Raw genomic sequence first — 18080 nt, forward strand, 5'->3', positions numbered from 1 at the left:
CTAATTGCTGCATCCTGCCCAAGTTTTCACGCGGTGCGTTGCAAGCTTGTGGTGCATGGCCGCTACGTCCACGCCAGTTTCACGGCCAATGCACTGGGCAACCTTGGCTTGCAATGAGGATTGAAGCGAGACCAATTTCAACGGGTCGACGAGTAGAACGTCTGGATAATGATCATAACTCCCGCGCTTGGTGGCATCATGTCGTCTCTCTTGGTCGAGTTCTTGGGTGAGCCCGTGCACCATCTTGATCTGAGAGAGTTGAACAAGTTGGTGAACGCGTCCGTTTATGCTCAAATAGGGGTAATGGCGGCTCATGCAGACGCGCGTGAGTACTCACGAAAGCGCTCTATCGGAAAAGCCCAGTAAGCCCAAACAAGGCCCATGGCCCCAATGTCGTCGGTGATGTGCAGTAAGGCGTGAAGCAGAGGGGGCAAACTGACAGCTGACTGGGATTGTTTGCATAATAGTATCTGACAGTGAACAAACGTCAGTTAAAATCGTAATAGTAATACCATCAGATTCGGGTTGGGTTGTCTCTGTCAGTTGTGAAACTCTACTAATGATTGGTATAGCATTGATAATATTCGACAGTATAGCCTGCGGCGAAAAGGAAGTATGTACACGGTCTGGTCTGGACACCACCCCTGTCCGGCGTACCACTTCAACGCTTCTTCCTCTGCTTCTTCTTCTTGGAAGTAGCGCTTTCCATAATCATCCTGCGTTCTTCCTGCTCCTCGTCCATAAGGCCAACTATCAAACACACGTGAGCCTGAGGTTGATACGTTGGCATAAGTGTACTTACCGACAAGATCATCGAATCTGTTGTCCTCCTCGCGAGCTTGGATGTAGTCTTCCTCCTCGCCACGGAAACTATCGCCATCACCTGGCCAGTCACCGGTGACATCAGGGCTCGCGAGCATGGTCATATCAGGCACAGTGGAAGGTACTGATCCGGAACCTGACTCGGCAGATCGAGATGCGTCGTCCTCACGCGATGGACGCAAATTTGCGCCGTCTGTTGGTTCCTCAATATTACCAGGTGGCAAGTCTTCGTCGGCTTCGAACAAGGCATCGTCGTCAAACTCGAGCTTCGTCCCAGGGGTGCTGTCCTCAGGCGAAGCTGGTGACTTGGGAGGCCGCTGTCGACGCTCGCCTGAGCCAGAGGACGGCCTGACTTTGCCAATCTCGCGCTTTAAGGAACCGAGACCTTGTCCGAGGCCGTCGGATAGACGGGATAACCGGCGTACAGGGTCGTTCCATGTCGCACTCTTGCCACCAGAGTAGGCATTGGGGAAGCTCGGAATCGGTGCCTGGGAGGCTGAAGTAGGAGAGAGCGAGCCCTTCAAGGCCGAGGCAAGAGGCGCGTCCAAAGACGAACTCGTCCCGAATATGTCGTCGGTACCTGAACCAAGGAATGCACCTTCGGAACCCGATTCAGCAATTGGCCTAACCGAGACTTCGCGCCGGACGTTTATCTTAGTCGAAGGTATATTGAAATGATGTTGTTGAAGTAAAGCTTGCCAATCGACAATAAGACCGTAGAAGGCGAATTGGTGAGATAGGTAGATAGGTCCCGAAAGTAGTTTAGAGGAACGGGTACAGGTTGAAAGTTCGGCCTGTGCAAGCCACCTTGAAGAAAATCAGCAATTGGTCGAATGGAATAATAAGGATACCTACTCGGATCCGGATGACTTTGTCTTCTTGCCTGTTATACCGTCTACTTTGGTGGGCTCTAAAGCCTTCCTGATTTCTCCCCATTCCCGCTCCCTTTTCACTATCCCCCACGTCTTGGCTGGTCCCTCCACACCACCCAAGACCAAGTCATCGGCCCCTCGCTCCCCCAGTACCGCTCCGACCCCTCCACGCATCATGCTTGACAGTGCTGAGACTCCAGTGCCGGCAACACTATTAGATAATGCATTTGGCAATGAGATGCTAGCTTGCATACTGCGCTCGATCGCTGAAGCCGATTGCATCCGGACGATGCACTGCTTGAGCATCAGTTCCCCAGTTGCTCGGTTCAGAATGAAAATGTCCTGTACAGCAGAGTCATTGTCAGGCTTGGAAGAACGGCCAAATGTTACAGTAACAGGGACACCCTTGGCTTGTGGTTGGGTATCAGAGGTTGTTACACCACTTGGCATGTGGATTCGTAGGACCGGGGACAACGAAATAGGTGCTTTAGGGAGCTGAGTCATATTGGCGATTCTTCCGGAGCCTAGTAAGTGTGATGCTCCGGAAGGAGCACCCCCATATGGATTGATGGCAAAGATATGTAATGTCCCGCGCACCGTCGCAACCGTGATCCACTTGGAGTCAGCTGACCAGACAACATTTGTAACTCGCCGTCTGGTGAGGCCTCGTTGCAGGTCGTACCAATGCCATAAGCTCCCGGTATCGCGTTCTTCCAATTCATTAAGCTCATCGCGCTTTGTGAGTCGAGGGCCACCTTTCGAATATCGCCCCTTTGGCCTGACCTCGAAAATCCGAACAAATATACCATCAGCGCCAGTAACAGCGAGGAGATTACCAGCGGATGAGAACGATAGTATGCTGACACCTTGTCCGGGAGTCGCGTGATGTTGGACAATCCTGCGAGGAGACTGTGAGCCGGACAAAAGTGGCTCAAGGTCGACAACGGTCACGTGACCCTGAGAGACCGGTGGGCGAGAGTCCCCGCTCCCTGAGATGGTGACGCGAGGAAGAGGAGAACCTGTCGAGTAGGATGATTCGCTGGGCGCACTACGGCTGTACATACGTGGGGAGCCGATCAGAGGGGGAGACATGGGTGTGGGTGAATGAAGGGTAGTTGGATGTGCAGATGGGGACCGAGGGATGTTCTCTCCCAGCAATGACTTGACTCCACTCCACATGCCTACTCCCACCTTACGGGCACCCTCAATTGCCATGCTAATGTCGGCCTGGACTTTGCTCGGACTGGTAGACGAGGGGTCGGAGTTGGCGAAGTGGACGGAGGTGGCGGCCCAGAGGCATAGGCTAACACGCGGCGCGACAAAGCGAATACGGGCAGGGCAACATGTGGAGCTGAGATGGTACTCAGGTGATCAAGAGTGACTGAATTAAGGATGTGTAAAGCCGGGGGAGCAACGGTAGACTGTCAGATGACCAGGTTAATACATAATAACGGACGGTACACCTGATTACGCACAATGACGATGAATTGATCGCTCGTCTGGATTGCTTGCGGCGAAGTAAACTGGTGTCGTTTAAGTACAGTATGATTTCGTAGCGAATAAATAAGCAGTTCGTCGGGACGGGATGTTCTGTGCAGAGTTCAATCAGCAATAAAGAGATAAACTTGGATCGGGGCGACTTACAAAATTCCCAGCAGTGGACGCTCTTCCGAGTAGATGTCATCTTGAGAAGATACAGGGGTGGGGATTATGGCGGCCCCGATAACGGCTCCTCCGATCGTCGGCGAGAGCAGGTTCAGGACCTCGCGTACTTGTTCATGAGTGCAATCCCACACCTGGATCCCTCCTCTATAACCAAGAAGGAGCAAGCGGCTTGGAAGCAATGGTTAGCATGGTACCCAGTGAAAACAGAGAGAAAGCTCACCTGGGCGTGTTCTGACCGTTCCACCACACTCGGTCCCAGCCGCTCCATATAATATGTTCATTTCCTAACATGTCAAGTGAGAGCCTATTGGTGTAAAAAGCCTCGTCTGGGCCACCGTCGTCGTCGGAAAGCATTAGGTTGTTACTGAATGTCGGGCTAGTGGGAGAGAACGGCGCATATGTGGTAGTGCGCGAAGGCTGGGTACTCGCGCGTGTCATGCTCCCAAGTCCACGAAAAGCGGAACTGAGTGACTCTAGAGTGCTTTGTTCGCTACGAAAAAGATGATTCAGCTGACGTGTACCCAACAGCGACAAGGTATGTCTCTCACCGAGCAGGTACTGGATGGCGAACATGCGCTTCACCACCGAGATTTGGGAGCTCCCCCTCGATCCGAGCTGGTTGATGCTTATATACATCATTGTCGGGGAGAATACTCATAGAGACTTGGAACAAGCACCAGTTAGACTAGTATGCGATAAGAAACCACGTAAAACACAATGATTACAGCTTAAAATCAAGAATTAAATGGAATATCCAAGTCCGATATAGATATAGGGCACTCGTTCCAGTCAAGGACGCGTGCAATCAGATTCTGGGTAAAATATATAGTAGTGCGATGATCTGGTGCAAGGTGGTGGTCGTGGTTGAGCTCGAGTCACTTGTGTGCCATAATTTGAAATTACAATGACCTCAGAAACGCCCCAGACAAACACCGATATGGAAGCGACTTTCTCGGGACAATCTCAGGGCCACTCCCCGCAAATGTAACCATCCCTTCCCCAACCGCGATAAGAGTGCCTCTATCTCGCACTTTACATGAACCCTTTTTTACTACTTGTTTTTCATGAAGGCACACCCTTGATAGTACGGGTACATTATCCAGTTAATACAAAACATTTCAGGGGCACGCTCCTAACCGTAATGATGAGCGAAACATGTGCAAGTGCTTCAGGTGGCCAAGGTGATAATTTTGGCTGTCTTGTAGAATTCTTTTGGAAAACACACATGTGCATTAGCCACCCGTATCGTGTGGGTGACTTGCTTCCGCCGAATCATACACGTTCTCATCAAGTGGTGGCTACATTTTCTTGATTAGTGCTCGTCCGTTCGTCCGGCCGCACATGTACCTACTCATTTTGTCGCACATCACTGAACTCAAAGACAGAGCAATAAGCTTTGAATAGTTTGGGTTATTTTGCTTTGCTGTGACTGGCTCATCGAGTGGCTACACGCCAAACTTAAGTTCGTCATTCCTTCCAGTCAGAATGTGCCTATGGCTGCCGGCCTGTTGGCACATGAAAAAAACGTGTTCCCTTTCATATGCATACAAGCATGCAACTGGCCTCAACACTTTGGCTCTCAATCCAACAGCTACTGTTTTGATTAACCTGTGGTTGCGCCTTCGTTGTGACTCGTCTGTACCAATAACAAGCCACACTGGAATCAGATTGCCTTCGCTGACTCATATCCCAAAATTGGCGGGACTCACTGGAACAGTAGTATCACTAACAGCTTCATTATAGGAATGTGATACTTCACACGACTATCTTCTGATTTGATATCGCTCTTTATTAGTTGCTCCCACAGTTCACAGTAAATAGGCTTGTTCTATAGATTGCATATGCTAAACCTAGTTCTGTGTTCAGTCCTCGGCTCCATCATGACCAACGTGCGTGACGTTCCGCCCTCATCCGAATTAATTCCCATGACGCAAGATTCTATGATTCTCTGCCAATACCGCTTTTGGTTATAATCCCAATCCCAATCTCTTTCACTCTATATCTGCTTGCATCCTTTTGAATGTGCTGCTGGGAGACGAATATAGACATGGATATGCAACCTCTTCTACTTCCATGACTACTGGTATCTAAACAGACCACTTAAAGTATATGTCCCGTTAATTAGGCATCTAGACGAATGCCTTGCAATTACTTAATACTGAATCATCTTCGAATGGATCATACTTCGAAGCTTCACTATTGCTAGGCATAGAAAATACTTGGCCTAATTCACTGAATCTGAACTTTTATCCATTTTTGATACGAGTATATTTGGCGGGTCACCGACCACATATGTATAATTTGCCCCAAAACCTCTCAGAGGTCACGCAGTTTGGGTGCAAAGGTTGTGTAAGATTGAAAACCACGTTTTAGAAATTCAATAAGTTATGATTAGATAGCCACACACGCGAGCTATCGAACGCACATACCAAGAAAACTACAAGACAAAATCTCATGGACAAGGGTGGTTACATGTAGATCGGTCCGGGAGATAACCCATATCTTTTGATATACAGGATTTATCCAACTTGGTCACATGTAGGGAGGTTGATACCTTTTTAAACTGAGATACTTGAACCAAAACCAAACCCCTTCACGCTTACACAGACCTATCCACTTGTAACCACCCTGTCCATGAGATTTCGCCTCGTAGTTTTCTTAGTATATGCATTAGATGGCTCAGATATATGGCCATCTAATCATAGCTTGCTGACTTTCTAAAATGTGGTTTTCGATTTTACACAACCTTTACACCCAAAACGAGTGGCCTCTGTGAGAGGTTTTGAGGCGTACTGCATACTACCCTAAAGCAGAGATTAATTCTATTGGCGATACATTAGAGGGTTGCCAATGCCGGAACCATTCCCCATTTGCGGCATACAGTCTGGTCCAATCATTCGACCCCCCGGAGCACGAACATAAATACTAATCAAAAACACCGCGGGACTACTAAAAGTGCCATGATGCGAACCTCCAAGCTTTGATCGGCGCAATAGAGTTTCAATGTGTTGAAATTATAATGGAGTATTCATCTACTGATTACTATACACATGAGATAAGTATACTCGTCCGGTACGAGCCAAAAATAAATAAAGCTAACATCCGCCCAAGAACCAAAATAACCCAGAGAAGCTTATCGGCTCGCAGAGTGCAGACTGATCGTAATTCAACGCCAGCCCAAGGACCGTTGGCTCGCCTGTTTCGTAGCAACTCGCAGGTCACCCCATACGGCAGGCCTCCGTTCGCCATCTGTTCGGAGCCAAATGTAGTCCAAGAGCATCACCGCAACGCTGCCTTGTGCTCCTGGGAATTTGAACCTTTCGCTACTCAACATTCGTTGGCGAATAACCTCGCGGTCGGAACGACTACGAGCCGCGATGCCCCCCTGGAAGGTATGTGTCAATATGGGTGCGTTGCCAAAGAGGCGAGTGTACATACAATCATACATTGCAGCATTAAAAATGCATCTGGTGTACGACCGGGCTTGGTCCCATCTAATAACTTCATAAGTTTAGAAAGCGCCCTTTTGACCCTTGGATCGTCGGCATTGACGTGACAGGCGCCCTAGGGGCACTTGGTTATTATTTGACAAGTTTATACGAATACTCTGGCTCACCATATACAGATAAATGTAAGTAGCCTGTCTCCAACACTCTTGAACCATAACACGCGCAACCGTCAAGAATGGATCGTTGGATAAACTTGGAGTCACCACAAAGCGACGAAGCATAGTCTCCATTTCTGTGATCGCCTGTGGATCAGCATACCCTTGTTCGCGCATCATGTTGATACGAGCAAAAGTAATAATGATTACGCCTGGGATGCCATGAAGCCACTGAATCCCAGCTTCGCTCGGGAATTGATCCATATGCAGAGTTAAATTTGGATTATAGGTCGTATCATAGTGAAAGATCATCTCTCGCTCCATAGCCACGCTTGAAAATATGTCGACAAGCGCATAGTGCCGAAGGCTGAGGACCGGTTGTAGCAGCAGAGACTGTAGATGGATAATCTTGTTTGGATGGTCGGAGCACAAGAATCGGAATAGTGGTGCAGCCATACGCATAAAATCTAGTGCCTCTGGAACCGAAGTAGTAGTATAATATATGGATGCAATCTACGATTTTTAAGTAAGGCTATATCATGGCAAGAACCGCGTGCCTTACCTCCATAACATTATCCATCGTCTTGAGGGCTTTCGAAAGCTCATGACTTTCCATAGAGCCCGCGTGTAGCATGATCTCATTTACCCTCTGACGAACCTGCTCTCTCAACGCTCGAACTGCAGGCTGATAGCTCAAAGTTTGTAGGGACTCGAGGCCCTCGCCCCAAACTGGCTTCTCTGCTAGACTTCTGAGTATTTTAGCCAAAGTCGTAAGCGTCCAGCGGGACTCGTCAGAGTCACCGAATTGCTTGAAAATGAGATCGCGTGCTCCAAGAGCGGCTTTCTTTGGTTCGAATGCGGTTCGGGTGACCCAGGCAGCATCTTGGATCGAAATGAATTTCATTTCGAAAATGGACGAATATCAAAAACTTACAACTTTCCAAAATAAAGGGCAAGGTATTTCCCTCTGCGTTTATACCCAGCTTCATGGTACCACAAATGATCTGCTTGACGGTTTCATCTTCTTCCTTATCATCGTCATCATCTCCGTCCGGCAGGACCACGCCTACATTGATCGTGGGCTGATGGGGAGGGCAAGTTGGGAGGTGTGTTGGAGGATAGCCGACCGAAGTTGGTGGGTCATGGGAAGCAGAGTTAGCCGTCTGGTCAGAAAGACTAAAAAGGGCATTGAATAGGCTTGCTTGGCCAGCAGTTAATGACCGAGCAGCTTGATCGTTCTGAGAATCGGACGACTCGAAGAACTCTGAGGAAGTTGTTGTATCCAAAGATTGAAAAGGCTGGTGTTGGAGTGTGCTTGACGAAGGATCCGGCTGGGCGAGTAGGGGAAGAGAAGGATCCAAGTTCCACCAATCTTCCAGAGCCTGGCTTGTAGGGAGAGACGAGGAGATAGTGGGATCTAAGTCGAAGGGAGAGTTGAATAGATCCGGGGATGTGTCACTTGTAGATGACCACTCATGAGAAGATGCTCGAGTGCTGGGCCCCGCTCCAGGGGTTTCGCCCTCGAGTAGCACATGGTTCGAAACGTCGCGTCTGGCTGAGCTCGTGTGGGAGCGTCCGCGTTTAGCCGTGCGAGATGTTTTTACTGGTGGTGGAAGCAAATCCGCTGACATGGAATAAGCAGGCTGAGTCCAGTTTTTCACAACATTCCCACCGCTAGTCGCCCCTAAGTAGCTGTATCCTGTGCATTGTATACCCGAGTGCTGACAACGTTGGCAGAACGGTTTGGTCTCGTCGCATTTTTTGCGTCTACAAAGAGCGCCTGATCAGCACAATATTGATCGAATGATACAAGCCGAACAAAGCGTACCTGGATTTACACGTCAAACAACCACTTCGCGATCGAATCTGGCCGGGGGGCATGAGTTATATCGTGGAAGCTTGCACGATGAGGTTTAGCGAATCGATCATCGAGCCTCTGGACAATTATTATATACGATTTCCATCATATGGCGACAAGCAGTCTGTTGCAAGTCGATCACGTGTTGATTTGAAAGCTTGCCGCGATGCTCAAGCTCACCGCCACGATCATACAGTAACCTCCGCGCGGCTGACCTTCTTCAGCCACAAAAATAATCAACTCCCAACTGGTGAATATTCCATTCCACGATATGCGCCATGCCTACTCTCAGTGAAAGCATTCGAACGATACTTCCATTCAAGTTTCTCTGTGACTTTTATACCTAGAAATAATACATCCATGCAAACTTGTCATACAGATCAGGTCATCATGGTGGGCCTGTATTGGAAACGCTGGCCAAAGGCTGTCCCTTCATCTACTGTCCACTGCGGCATCAGATACATGACTGCAATTGCTCGGTGGCCGTAGGGCGCTAATACATCAGCAGCAATGAACAGTTTGGTATCTAAGCATGGAGACCAATTGATGTAAATGACCGAGCAAAGACTGGGAATCATTGAGAAGCCCAGACACACGCGCCAACTTCCATCTCTCGAGGAATGCTGAGTAAACCTCCGCTATCGGGGCCCGTCGTTTAAGTGTTCCGCGCATGCACCGCTAAATTCCGTTGGCCAAGCATGATCGGTGCAGGTCCAAATTTCTCCGCCTTGCTATATTTATTTAATTTATCTCGGAAAGACAGAAAGAACGACCCTCCATGACTTTGGATGACGGGTCGACCGCTGAATCAGAGAACCGGTATAGGCTCTAAACTGCATGAGCCGGCACCACCGCCATCACTCCGCGACTCCCAATGAGGTTCTCCTAATAACTGGCTTGATAGCAGTGGGACGAAATAATGCAAGGATAAGTACTCGATTGTGAGTAACAAGTGAGGTCTCATATCAGGCCATGCGCAACAGTAATAACGACCAAAAGTTGATACTTAAGCTCTAATACTTCAGGATGATACAATCGAGAACAAAGAACTGATCATATAGACACATATACGGGATCCTATTTATAGGTCAATCGTCGATCCAAAATACAGTTAAGGATTCTACACAAAACACGGATAAATACAGAGGTAGCAAGGTAACGATACCCGCACGGAAAGTCGTATGACTACGTGCTCGATGAAGTAGAATATGTTAATGATGGTTTCACCTGGCTACGACCCTATATGGATATATGACGCCCATCGCGCAATGTTCCTCTCTCCCACCTTCTCTCGCAGTACCGCCACAGCATTGTGCAACGCCCTCCCTGCCTGTCCATTTCCTATATCCCCATCCTTCATTAGCTGCCCATACACCGCATCTGCCACAACTGGTGCGTCTTCGTCCACCACAGACCACTTCGTCGCTATCACACTCCGATACCCCGCCATCAGCATCCCCGACGCAAGGTGGATTGCTTCGTCCGGCAGCTTCTCGTCCCCTGTCGCCGTTTGGCAGGCCGATAGGAACGCCAGTCCCTTGTTCCTGAAAGATCGTTGGTTGATTGCAGCAAGGTCCAGCCTCCCGTCATGCAGGAAGAACCCGCTCTTGGTCGGGTCGGTCACGTTCTGATGAGCATGGCAAGCAAGATGTACCCAGTCGTGCTCCTCCATCGCATCAAGTACAGCCGCCGCAGTCGCTTTGCTGCCGGTGAGCTGCGAGTACTCGGCTCGATCCTGCGTATGAGTCCTGATAGATGCGAGTTCCCTGGCTGTGCCTGGTAGCTGGCTGTAGCCAGCCGTAGCCATTTGTCCAACAGCAAGCACACGAGGAGCTCGATTCGCCACGGTTGGCCCAGAAGCGAGCAGAGCAGTAAGCGTCGGGGTATAGGACGATACAACGTAATCGAACACTCTTGATCGGGGCTGGTCATAGTCGCCAGCTGCGTGTAGCGGCAAGAAGGAAAGTGCGCCGGTGGGGCACCATGTGATATGTGGGAGTGGGTCGGTGGTATGGTCGGCCTACAAAATTAGAGTTAACGTTAATGCATCGTTGACGTCTGGCCGAACATACCAGATATCCCAGGTGTGCAAGCACTGGTTTGACTACGTCATTCCAGAGATCTGCAAGTACCGATCCGATGTCTGGGTCGGGCTCTCGTACTCGGCCGCCCTTGGGCTTGAACCCACGCTCTCGAAGTGACTTGTTGCACAGCAGTTGTTCTATCTCTGACCAGCCATGCTGTGCTTTAGATTGCGTGTAATTAGGGAGAGAGACGTGGCCGATATGATCTTGTCCGGGCATAATCACTAGCGCATCACAGTCGTTCTGGTGACAATTAATCACAACTACAGGTCCATGCCGAGCGGCCCGTGTCAAACCGGCAGCTTTTGTGGGTTGCAGAAAATCCTCAAAGCCGGGCAACGCGCGTGCCTGTGTCAACAAACCACTATATTCCCTCGCTAGACGGTGTCGATGCTCTGGAGGGTATACGACCGATTCCGAAGTAGGATAGCCGGAATCCGCATGATGGAGCTGTTTGGAAACCTTCTGAAGCCGAGTGGCAAGTACTGGATCGGATGCTTCAAGGTTGTCGAGAGGGGACCGAAGCAGAAGAGCCTGACTCCAAACAATACACCGGCCATGTTCCAGCCACTCGAGGCTCGTACTATACTCTGATGACCGAATAGCAGCAGCGCCCGCTCTTATGGCCAGGTTCTCGGTTAGAATCAAATCTTGATAACGCTGAGTGGTGGTGGCGCCTAGCCAAATGAAGTGAGGGAGGAGGTTCATGGCAGCACAGAAAGCCTCAGTGGGGCAGAGGTAAGCGTGCTGGGATGAAAGGTTCGCCCATTGAAAGGCATTATCGAACACCTTACGTGGTACCGCGGTTGATAGCTTGGAGGACTGGCGAAAGGAAGTCAGGCAAGCGTCAAGCTGTGATGGATCGCCTGTATGCTGATATTGGTCGAGATTGGATATAGCCATTTGGTAGTGTCGCCAAGGCAAATCTGGGTGGCTGTTGGGGGTGAGCTCGAGTGCACGAGACCTGTGTTCGAGCGCTTTCTCCAAGTCGGCAACGTCTCCCGTCCGTTGATATCGATCGGTGTATGACACCCCTAGATTGGCATGGCGGTCTGGCAGGTCTGGGTGGCCGTCGGGGGTGAGCTCGAGTGCACGAGAGTCGCATTCGAGCGCTTTCTCCAAGTCGGCAACGTCTCCCGTCCGTTGATATTGATTACCGTATGACACTCCTAGATCAGCATGGCGGTCTGGCAGGTCTGGGTGGCCGTCGGGGGTGAGCTCGAGTGCACGAGAGTCGCATTCGAGCGCTTTCTCCAAATCGGCAACGTCTCCCGTCCGTTGATATCGGTCGGTGTATGACACCCCTAGATTGGCATGGCGGCGTGGCAGGTCTGGGTGGCCGTCGGGGGTGAGCTCGAGTGCACGAGAGTAGCATTCGAGCGCTTTCTCCAAGTCGGCAACGTCTCCTGTCCGTCGATATCGATTACGTATGACACTCCTAGATCAGCATGGCGGTCTGGCAGGTCTGGGTGGCCGTCGGGGGTGAGCTCGAGTGCACGAGAGTCGCATTCGAGCGCTTTCTCCAAGTCGGCAGCGTCTCCCGTCCGTTGATATTGATTACCGTATGACACCCCTAGATTGGCATGGCGGTCTGGCAGGTCTGGGTGGCCGTCGGGGGTGAGCTCGAGTGCACGAGAGTCGCATTCGAGCGCTTTCTCCAAATCGGCAACGTCTCCCGTCCGTTGATATCGATCGGTGTATGACACCCCTAGATTGGCATGGCGGCGTGGCAGGTCTGGGTGGCCGTCGGGGGTGAGCTCGAGTGCACGAGAGTAGCATTCGAGCGCTTTCTCCAAATCGGCAACGTCTCCCGTCCGTCGATATCGATCGGTGTATGACACCCCTAGATTGGCATGGCGGCGTGGCAGGTCTGGGTGGCCGTCGGGGGTGAGCTCGAGTGCACGAGAGTCGCATTCGAGCGCTTTCTCCAAGTCGGCAACGTCTCCCGTCCGTTGATATCGGTCGGTGTATGACACCCCTAGATTGGCATGGCGGCGTGGCAGGTCTGGGTGGCCGTCGGGGGTGAGCTCGAGTGCACGAGACCTGTGTTCGAGCGCTTTCTCCAAGTCGGCAACGTCTCCTGTCCGTCGATATCGATTACCGTATGACACTCCTAGATCAGCATGGCGGTCTGGCAGGTCTGGGTGGCCGTCGGGGGTGCGCTCGAGTGCACGAGAGTAACATTTGATCGCTTCCTCAATGTCGCCCAAGTTACCTGAGCGTCGAAATCGATCTAAATGGAAATATCCTCGTTCACACAAATTGTCATAACCTACACCATCATGCGTCACTAAACAGAGAGTGGGTTTCTTGGTTGACTGTCACCCACTCAAGTCGTTTATTTGACTGGTATCGACTTTTTTTATTCTCTTTGACAAATTTTTACGTCCCCTGATGTGACTTGCGATATTTCTCATGGTTTTCCTGGTTCTGGTATACAGTTCTTTGATCAGCATGGCTACGGGGTTACTGGTCAACGCAGATATCGACTCACACTTGGGGTGTAGATACTTATCCCTCGTTTATCTGGATCAATGAGATCCAAGGAACAATCAATCAACTTGACCTATGCCTGACCAGTGCAATTTCCGCGTCTTGACAACACAGTCCGCAATGACCCTTGTGTGAACGGCCGGTATGAAAAAGCACCTGGAACTATGTCTATTGCTGGTATATTGCTAGTAGATACTGGCGGTTGTTTCAATACGTTGTTGTATTCAATGCTTTGTTGACCCCGTCGAGTGCTGCGATTACTGGGCCCACTGGCGTCCCGTGCCTTGTTTATCAACTTTGGAGAAAATACTGTATCAGACACCATCACGGCCTCACCTCCTGTGGCCGTCAGCCAGGAGTTCCATATTTGCATTCTGGTCGCCTCATGGTCATGTCGATAGCATGCGCTATACGTCGAGTTGATCGGCTATGCACAGACATTCGCCTGGAATGGAGGAGCACCACGCGTCACGTGTACCGATTTATATTACGTTCTCTGCCACAAGCGGCCAACCTCTGCCAAATCTCACCTTTAGGATTGTTGTTGCAGCTCGCGCAAATGCTTGCCTGTATGTTAAAACATTGAATATGGATGGATGACTTTTATCCAATCACATAAAGGCCGCTCTCGCTCGTCGAAACAGTTGCGCGCCGTGTGATGGGCGTTTTGATTGCAGAGCCTCGAACTGAATACACCACAGCTTTTGAATCCAAACATGACCTTGACCGCCAAATCTACCCACAGAGCTCTTATGGCAATAGTGTTGCGTCTGAGGCCGAGCGTGGGCGATTTGCACTCGGCTCGCCTCGCGGAATAAGGTTCACAAGCTGGGATCAGGTGGGGTCAATTCAGGGCAACGGTGTGATGATTGAGGGTCTGGCTTGGTCTTTTGCTTACCTGATGTATGCCATAGATAGACAGTATTGGCATGAGTAAACACTTGCCAACAGGTGTAGTTGCATGGAGTTTGTTTGAGTGCGGATATAGCTAAGGAAAGGAATAAATGCGCCATTTTTTTTTTTGCTCTGTCTCCAAGAATTGAGTTTGGGGAACGGTTGGTGTTGTTGAATTAAATATACTATTGGTACTTAATCATCTTTTTTGTCTTAGATGCTGCAAATTCAACAAGATCGGCCCCCGCTGCCTGTTGCACGTTCAACATTATTGGCTTGTCAAGCTGCCCAGGCCCAGAGCTCCGGATATCTGCAAATCGTTACTGCAGGCGTCAATCTGCGCCGTGCATCCAATGCATCCAGCCCAGGCCCGCAGCCTCTGTCCTTGTAAGTACAGTTCAATAGGATTAATTTCAATGTATATATGCCTGAAACCCGGCAGAACTTCTGGTACATCAGAGACGGTCAGCTGGGACAATGGGCCAAGCCCCTTCAAGGTTGAAAAGCGCAACCAACAAATTGTGCAGGAAGAGTACCAGCGCTACCTTGATGAGCCCTTTGTTGGCCAAGAGACAATGGGTAGCTTGGACCTGGTAGAGTACTGGATTGTAAGTACTAGACTCTTCAAATCATTGCTGTAGTGCTTATTATTTATTGGCAGAATCATCAGTATACATACCCAATACTGTACCAGATGGCGATGAATGTCCTCCCTGCGCAAGCCTTGTCTGTATTATCTGAACAAGTATTCTTGTTGAGCAAGTTGACTGTAACTGCTCAGAGAACTTGCCTCTCTGCTCCAAACGTTGAATATATGCAAGTTTTGAAGCACACGTTGCGTTGGCGCCGCAGAGACCATCTGGACGGTGTTACAGAGACTGGGATTGAGATCAAGCCCAATGGTCTTGATTTTGTCTCTCATCTGTTTGAGAGCGTGACTTGCAAGGATGGAGAGTAGTCGGAAGTCATTGATTCCATGTACATACTAACTTAAACCTCATTATCATTTCATGTACCGTACATGCACTGTACCAAACCAGGCTGAATATATGTATAACCCAACGGAATGGACCCATCACACAAGCCAGGGCACAAATTGCTTAGTCATCACACCAAGTAACCACAAGCCTGCTTACTCTAGCACAAGCAAGTTGGCTTGGCTTGGCTCAACTTGGCTCATACGCAACACTATATGGCAATGCTCATCACCCAGACGCAGCATTTTTTATGTACAGCTATAGAAATCATTGCGCAACCAACGTGTTGCAAGGCTGTTCCAATCAAGGTTTTGGCGTCCACCAGCACTGTACAAGGTTATAATGCTGAAAATCAGTGAGTGTGTTTAAGTGAGAATTGAGCTGAAATCAAGGTCAATACATACTGATTTTAGGTATCAATTCTTCCATAGTCTGATTCATGCTGAGGGAGGCATACTAACATTGTAATTTTCAGGCCATATCCTACTGAAAAAAGGAATCTTTTACTGATGTACTGATTTTCAGGATCTTATCACACCACAGTGCAGCAGGTGTGTCTGGTTGTCATGACCCATGCCTTTGCTGGCATGTCTCCTGACCAAGCCACCTACTAATAGGATATTCCACAGTCTTTAGAAGGCCGCATATACTCACATATATGCAGTCAGAACTGTCATTACTCTAAGGGCTCATGACTTAGAGACTGACAGTCCACCAGGGTCACATGACCTCCCCCCCTCCAGTCCTTTATCAAATACTATACTAAACTACTACGGATTTGAGGTGGGGGGGGGGATGACATAATCCCTTCTATAATAATATATTATTCAGACCTTGCCTGCAGGCATTAACATTGGCCCGCGGCTAGGGGGGCGGGGGGAGTGCAACGTCCCCCAGCAATATATATTATTCATATATCACTGTGCATCACATATACTATATATATCTTTGACAGTGGATATATATGGTAATAACCTTTCCAGATATAGGTTATGACACTGGTGCTTCATGTCCATCCCTTGATAACAACATACCCTTCCAATCTTGTTTGCTTATTGAAGTAAAACAATGTACTTCAGTTGGGTTGGTGCTTACATACCTGGAAACTCAAATGACGGTGGGAGCCTAAACTTGTGGCCTCTGCACCTCAGCCAGGAAGCTCCAAGGAACGTTCAGATTGACGCGCACACTTTACATCTTGAGTTGGGGAAATTTCACAAGATTTGCTCCACTGTTTGTTGAGCCAAATTCATCCTAACCAGTGGTTTGATGTACTGGGCGCGTTTGGAAACCAGCAGAGTATGTATACATAGGCCATCCCCCCTTTGTAAATTGTCTATTGGACTGACCAATGTATGCACGTAACAAGACGTGCGCAATCTACAGATTCAAATGTAATATGATGTGAATTCTTTTTACTTGTAGTTTGTGCATATAAGTGCATCCCTCCCAGGCATTCAGAATTTCTAGACCCAAATAAAAGTCACGGTCCTCAAAGGCATCAAGGCATTCCGAGTTTTCTATTTCGTTTCATGCTCTTTTTTTAAAATAGACACAATTTTCCACTCTTCAAGGCTTCCAGGTACTAAGCCCCCCACAGCACCTCTGTAATTGAGAAAGTCTGAATTTCTCACTCAATACATTGCACCCGGCAACCACGCGCGACAGCCAGCCTTGACTGTTCCCTGACTCATTTCACGTGACTTGGCACAGCCATGACGCATTGACCCCCGCTCCCCTGACGATCACAATGTATTGCTAGCTTATCATCTACAACCACGATCCTCCGATGGGTGGTAAACAATCGGTTCCCAAGATATCCGCCCAGGATAGGGCTATTGTTGAGTATGCTTGTGATTTATCCAGGTTCGGATCTAGTGCTCTTACGTCCTCTTTAGCTTGAAGAACCAACGGGATGAAGTCAAGCGGTACCGTAAACGAGCAAGTGGGCTTTATTGTCGGGATTCAATGTATCGTAACCTCTTGTTTTAGATTCAAGTTATATTGGACCGAGAACAGGCAATCGCCAAAGAAGCTCTCGCGAATGGAAACAAACGAGTTGCACTCATCGCATTACGAAGGAGAAAGTACCAAGAAAGTATGCTGCAGAAAACCGACGGGCAACTAGAAACGTTGGAGAATCTGGTAAATGCCTGATGAGTAAACAGTGAATCCAGGGACTCCAATCTGATGTCGCGTGACAGGTGTCGTCAATCGAGTTCGCCCTGGTCGAAAAGGACATTATATTCGGCCTGCAACAAGGGAACCAAGTGCTCAAAACCCTTCATGCGGAAATGAGTCTCGAGGATGTAGAGAAGTTAATGGAGGAAACGGCCGAGGCTGTAGCGTACCAAAACGTATGTCCCACGGTTTCTCCCGACCCTCGTACGGTTAATTAATTAGGTCCACGTGGGTAGGAAATCGATCAAATGTTGACGAGTCGGATGACTGTGGATGAGGAAGAAGCCGTTCAGAGGGAGTTGGAGCAGTTGCAGGCTGAGGCCTTGGGAATTGCGGTAAGTTGCGTCTGACCTACGTTGTGTTTTTTTTCTTGATTAAATGGGTTCTAGCCAATACACGAACCTTCACCTGCCGAGCCGGTCAAACTTCCGTCTGTGCCTACGACAGGTAATGCAATTCGAGTACTCCGCCGACTTTAACTAGATACTCATAGTTTATTACCCAGAGCCAGCGCGCGAAGAACCAGCCAAAGAAGCCGAACAGCGAGTGGCACTTGCTGCATGAACAGGGGATTCTTTTTGCATAGTTGTATTTCTAGACATACCCATTGGGACATTAGATTAATCTACA

General features: G+C 49.2%; 6 protein-coding genes across 6 annotated transcripts; 2 read left to right on the forward strand and 4 right to left on the reverse strand.

The window, feature by feature from the left end:
* Nucleotides 1-315, reverse strand: RhiXN_00002 (Transposase family Tnp2 protein; the record flags this gene model as incomplete). Its single annotated transcript, XM_043319821.1, has 1 exon — nucleotides 1-315. The coding sequence occupies one exon, from the start codon at nucleotides 313-315 to the stop codon at nucleotides 1-3; it is 315 nt and encodes a 104-aa protein (XP_043178833.1).
* Nucleotides 316-661: 346 nt separating this feature from the next.
* On the reverse strand, nucleotides 662-4017 carry RhiXN_00003 (uncharacterized protein; the record flags this gene model as incomplete). Its single annotated transcript, XM_043319822.1, has 8 exons — nucleotides 662-750; nucleotides 803-1629; nucleotides 1678-2937; nucleotides 3003-3115; nucleotides 3170-3284; nucleotides 3339-3527; nucleotides 3580-3849; nucleotides 3908-4017. 8 exons carry the CDS (start codon nucleotides 4015-4017, stop codon nucleotides 662-664), a joined length of 2973 nt encoding a protein of 990 aa, XP_043178834.1.
* A 2508-nt stretch (nucleotides 4018-6525) lies between these two features.
* Nucleotides 6526-8594, reverse strand: RhiXN_00004 (Fungal specific transcription factor domain; the record flags this gene model as incomplete). Its single annotated transcript, XM_043319823.1, has 5 exons — nucleotides 6526-6744; nucleotides 6798-6923; nucleotides 6976-7476; nucleotides 7526-7845; nucleotides 7898-8594. The coding sequence occupies 5 exons, from the start codon at nucleotides 8592-8594 to the stop codon at nucleotides 6526-6528; spliced, it is 1863 nt and encodes a 620-aa protein (XP_043178835.1).
* A 1458-nt stretch (nucleotides 8595-10052) lies between these two features.
* RhiXN_00005 (uncharacterized protein) lies at nucleotides 10053-13771 on the reverse strand (the record flags this gene model as incomplete). The annotated part of the gene is made up of 4 exons (XM_043319824.1): nucleotides 10053-10841; nucleotides 10894-12291; nucleotides 12342-13120; nucleotides 13735-13771. The coding sequence occupies 4 exons, from the start codon at nucleotides 13769-13771 to the stop codon at nucleotides 10053-10055; spliced, it is 3003 nt and encodes a 1000-aa protein (XP_043178836.1).
* Nucleotides 13772-13848: 77 nt separating this feature from the next.
* RhiXN_00006 (hAT family dimerization protein) lies at nucleotides 13849-15250 on the forward strand (the record flags this gene model as incomplete). Its single annotated transcript, XM_043319825.1, has 5 exons — nucleotides 13849-13967; nucleotides 14020-14236; nucleotides 14510-14679; nucleotides 14735-14900; nucleotides 14954-15250. 5 exons carry the CDS (start codon nucleotides 13849-13851, stop codon nucleotides 15248-15250), a joined length of 969 nt encoding a protein of 322 aa, XP_043178837.1.
* A 1808-nt stretch (nucleotides 15251-17058) lies between these two features.
* Nucleotides 17059-18014, forward strand: RhiXN_00007 (charged multivesicular body protein 6; the record flags this gene model as incomplete). Its single annotated transcript, XM_043319826.1, has 7 exons — nucleotides 17059-17114; nucleotides 17168-17214; nucleotides 17269-17414; nucleotides 17474-17626; nucleotides 17687-17785; nucleotides 17840-17897; nucleotides 17956-18014. The coding sequence occupies 7 exons, from the start codon at nucleotides 17059-17061 to the stop codon at nucleotides 18012-18014; spliced, it is 618 nt and encodes a 205-aa protein (XP_043178838.1).
* Nucleotides 18015-18080: the final 66 nt, after the last annotated feature.

This window comes from Rhizoctonia solani, chromosome 4, assembly GCF_016906535.1.
Source record: "Rhizoctonia solani chromosome 4, complete sequence".
Lineage (NCBI taxonomy): Eukaryota > Fungi > Basidiomycota > Agaricomycetes > Cantharellales > Ceratobasidiaceae > Rhizoctonia > Rhizoctonia solani.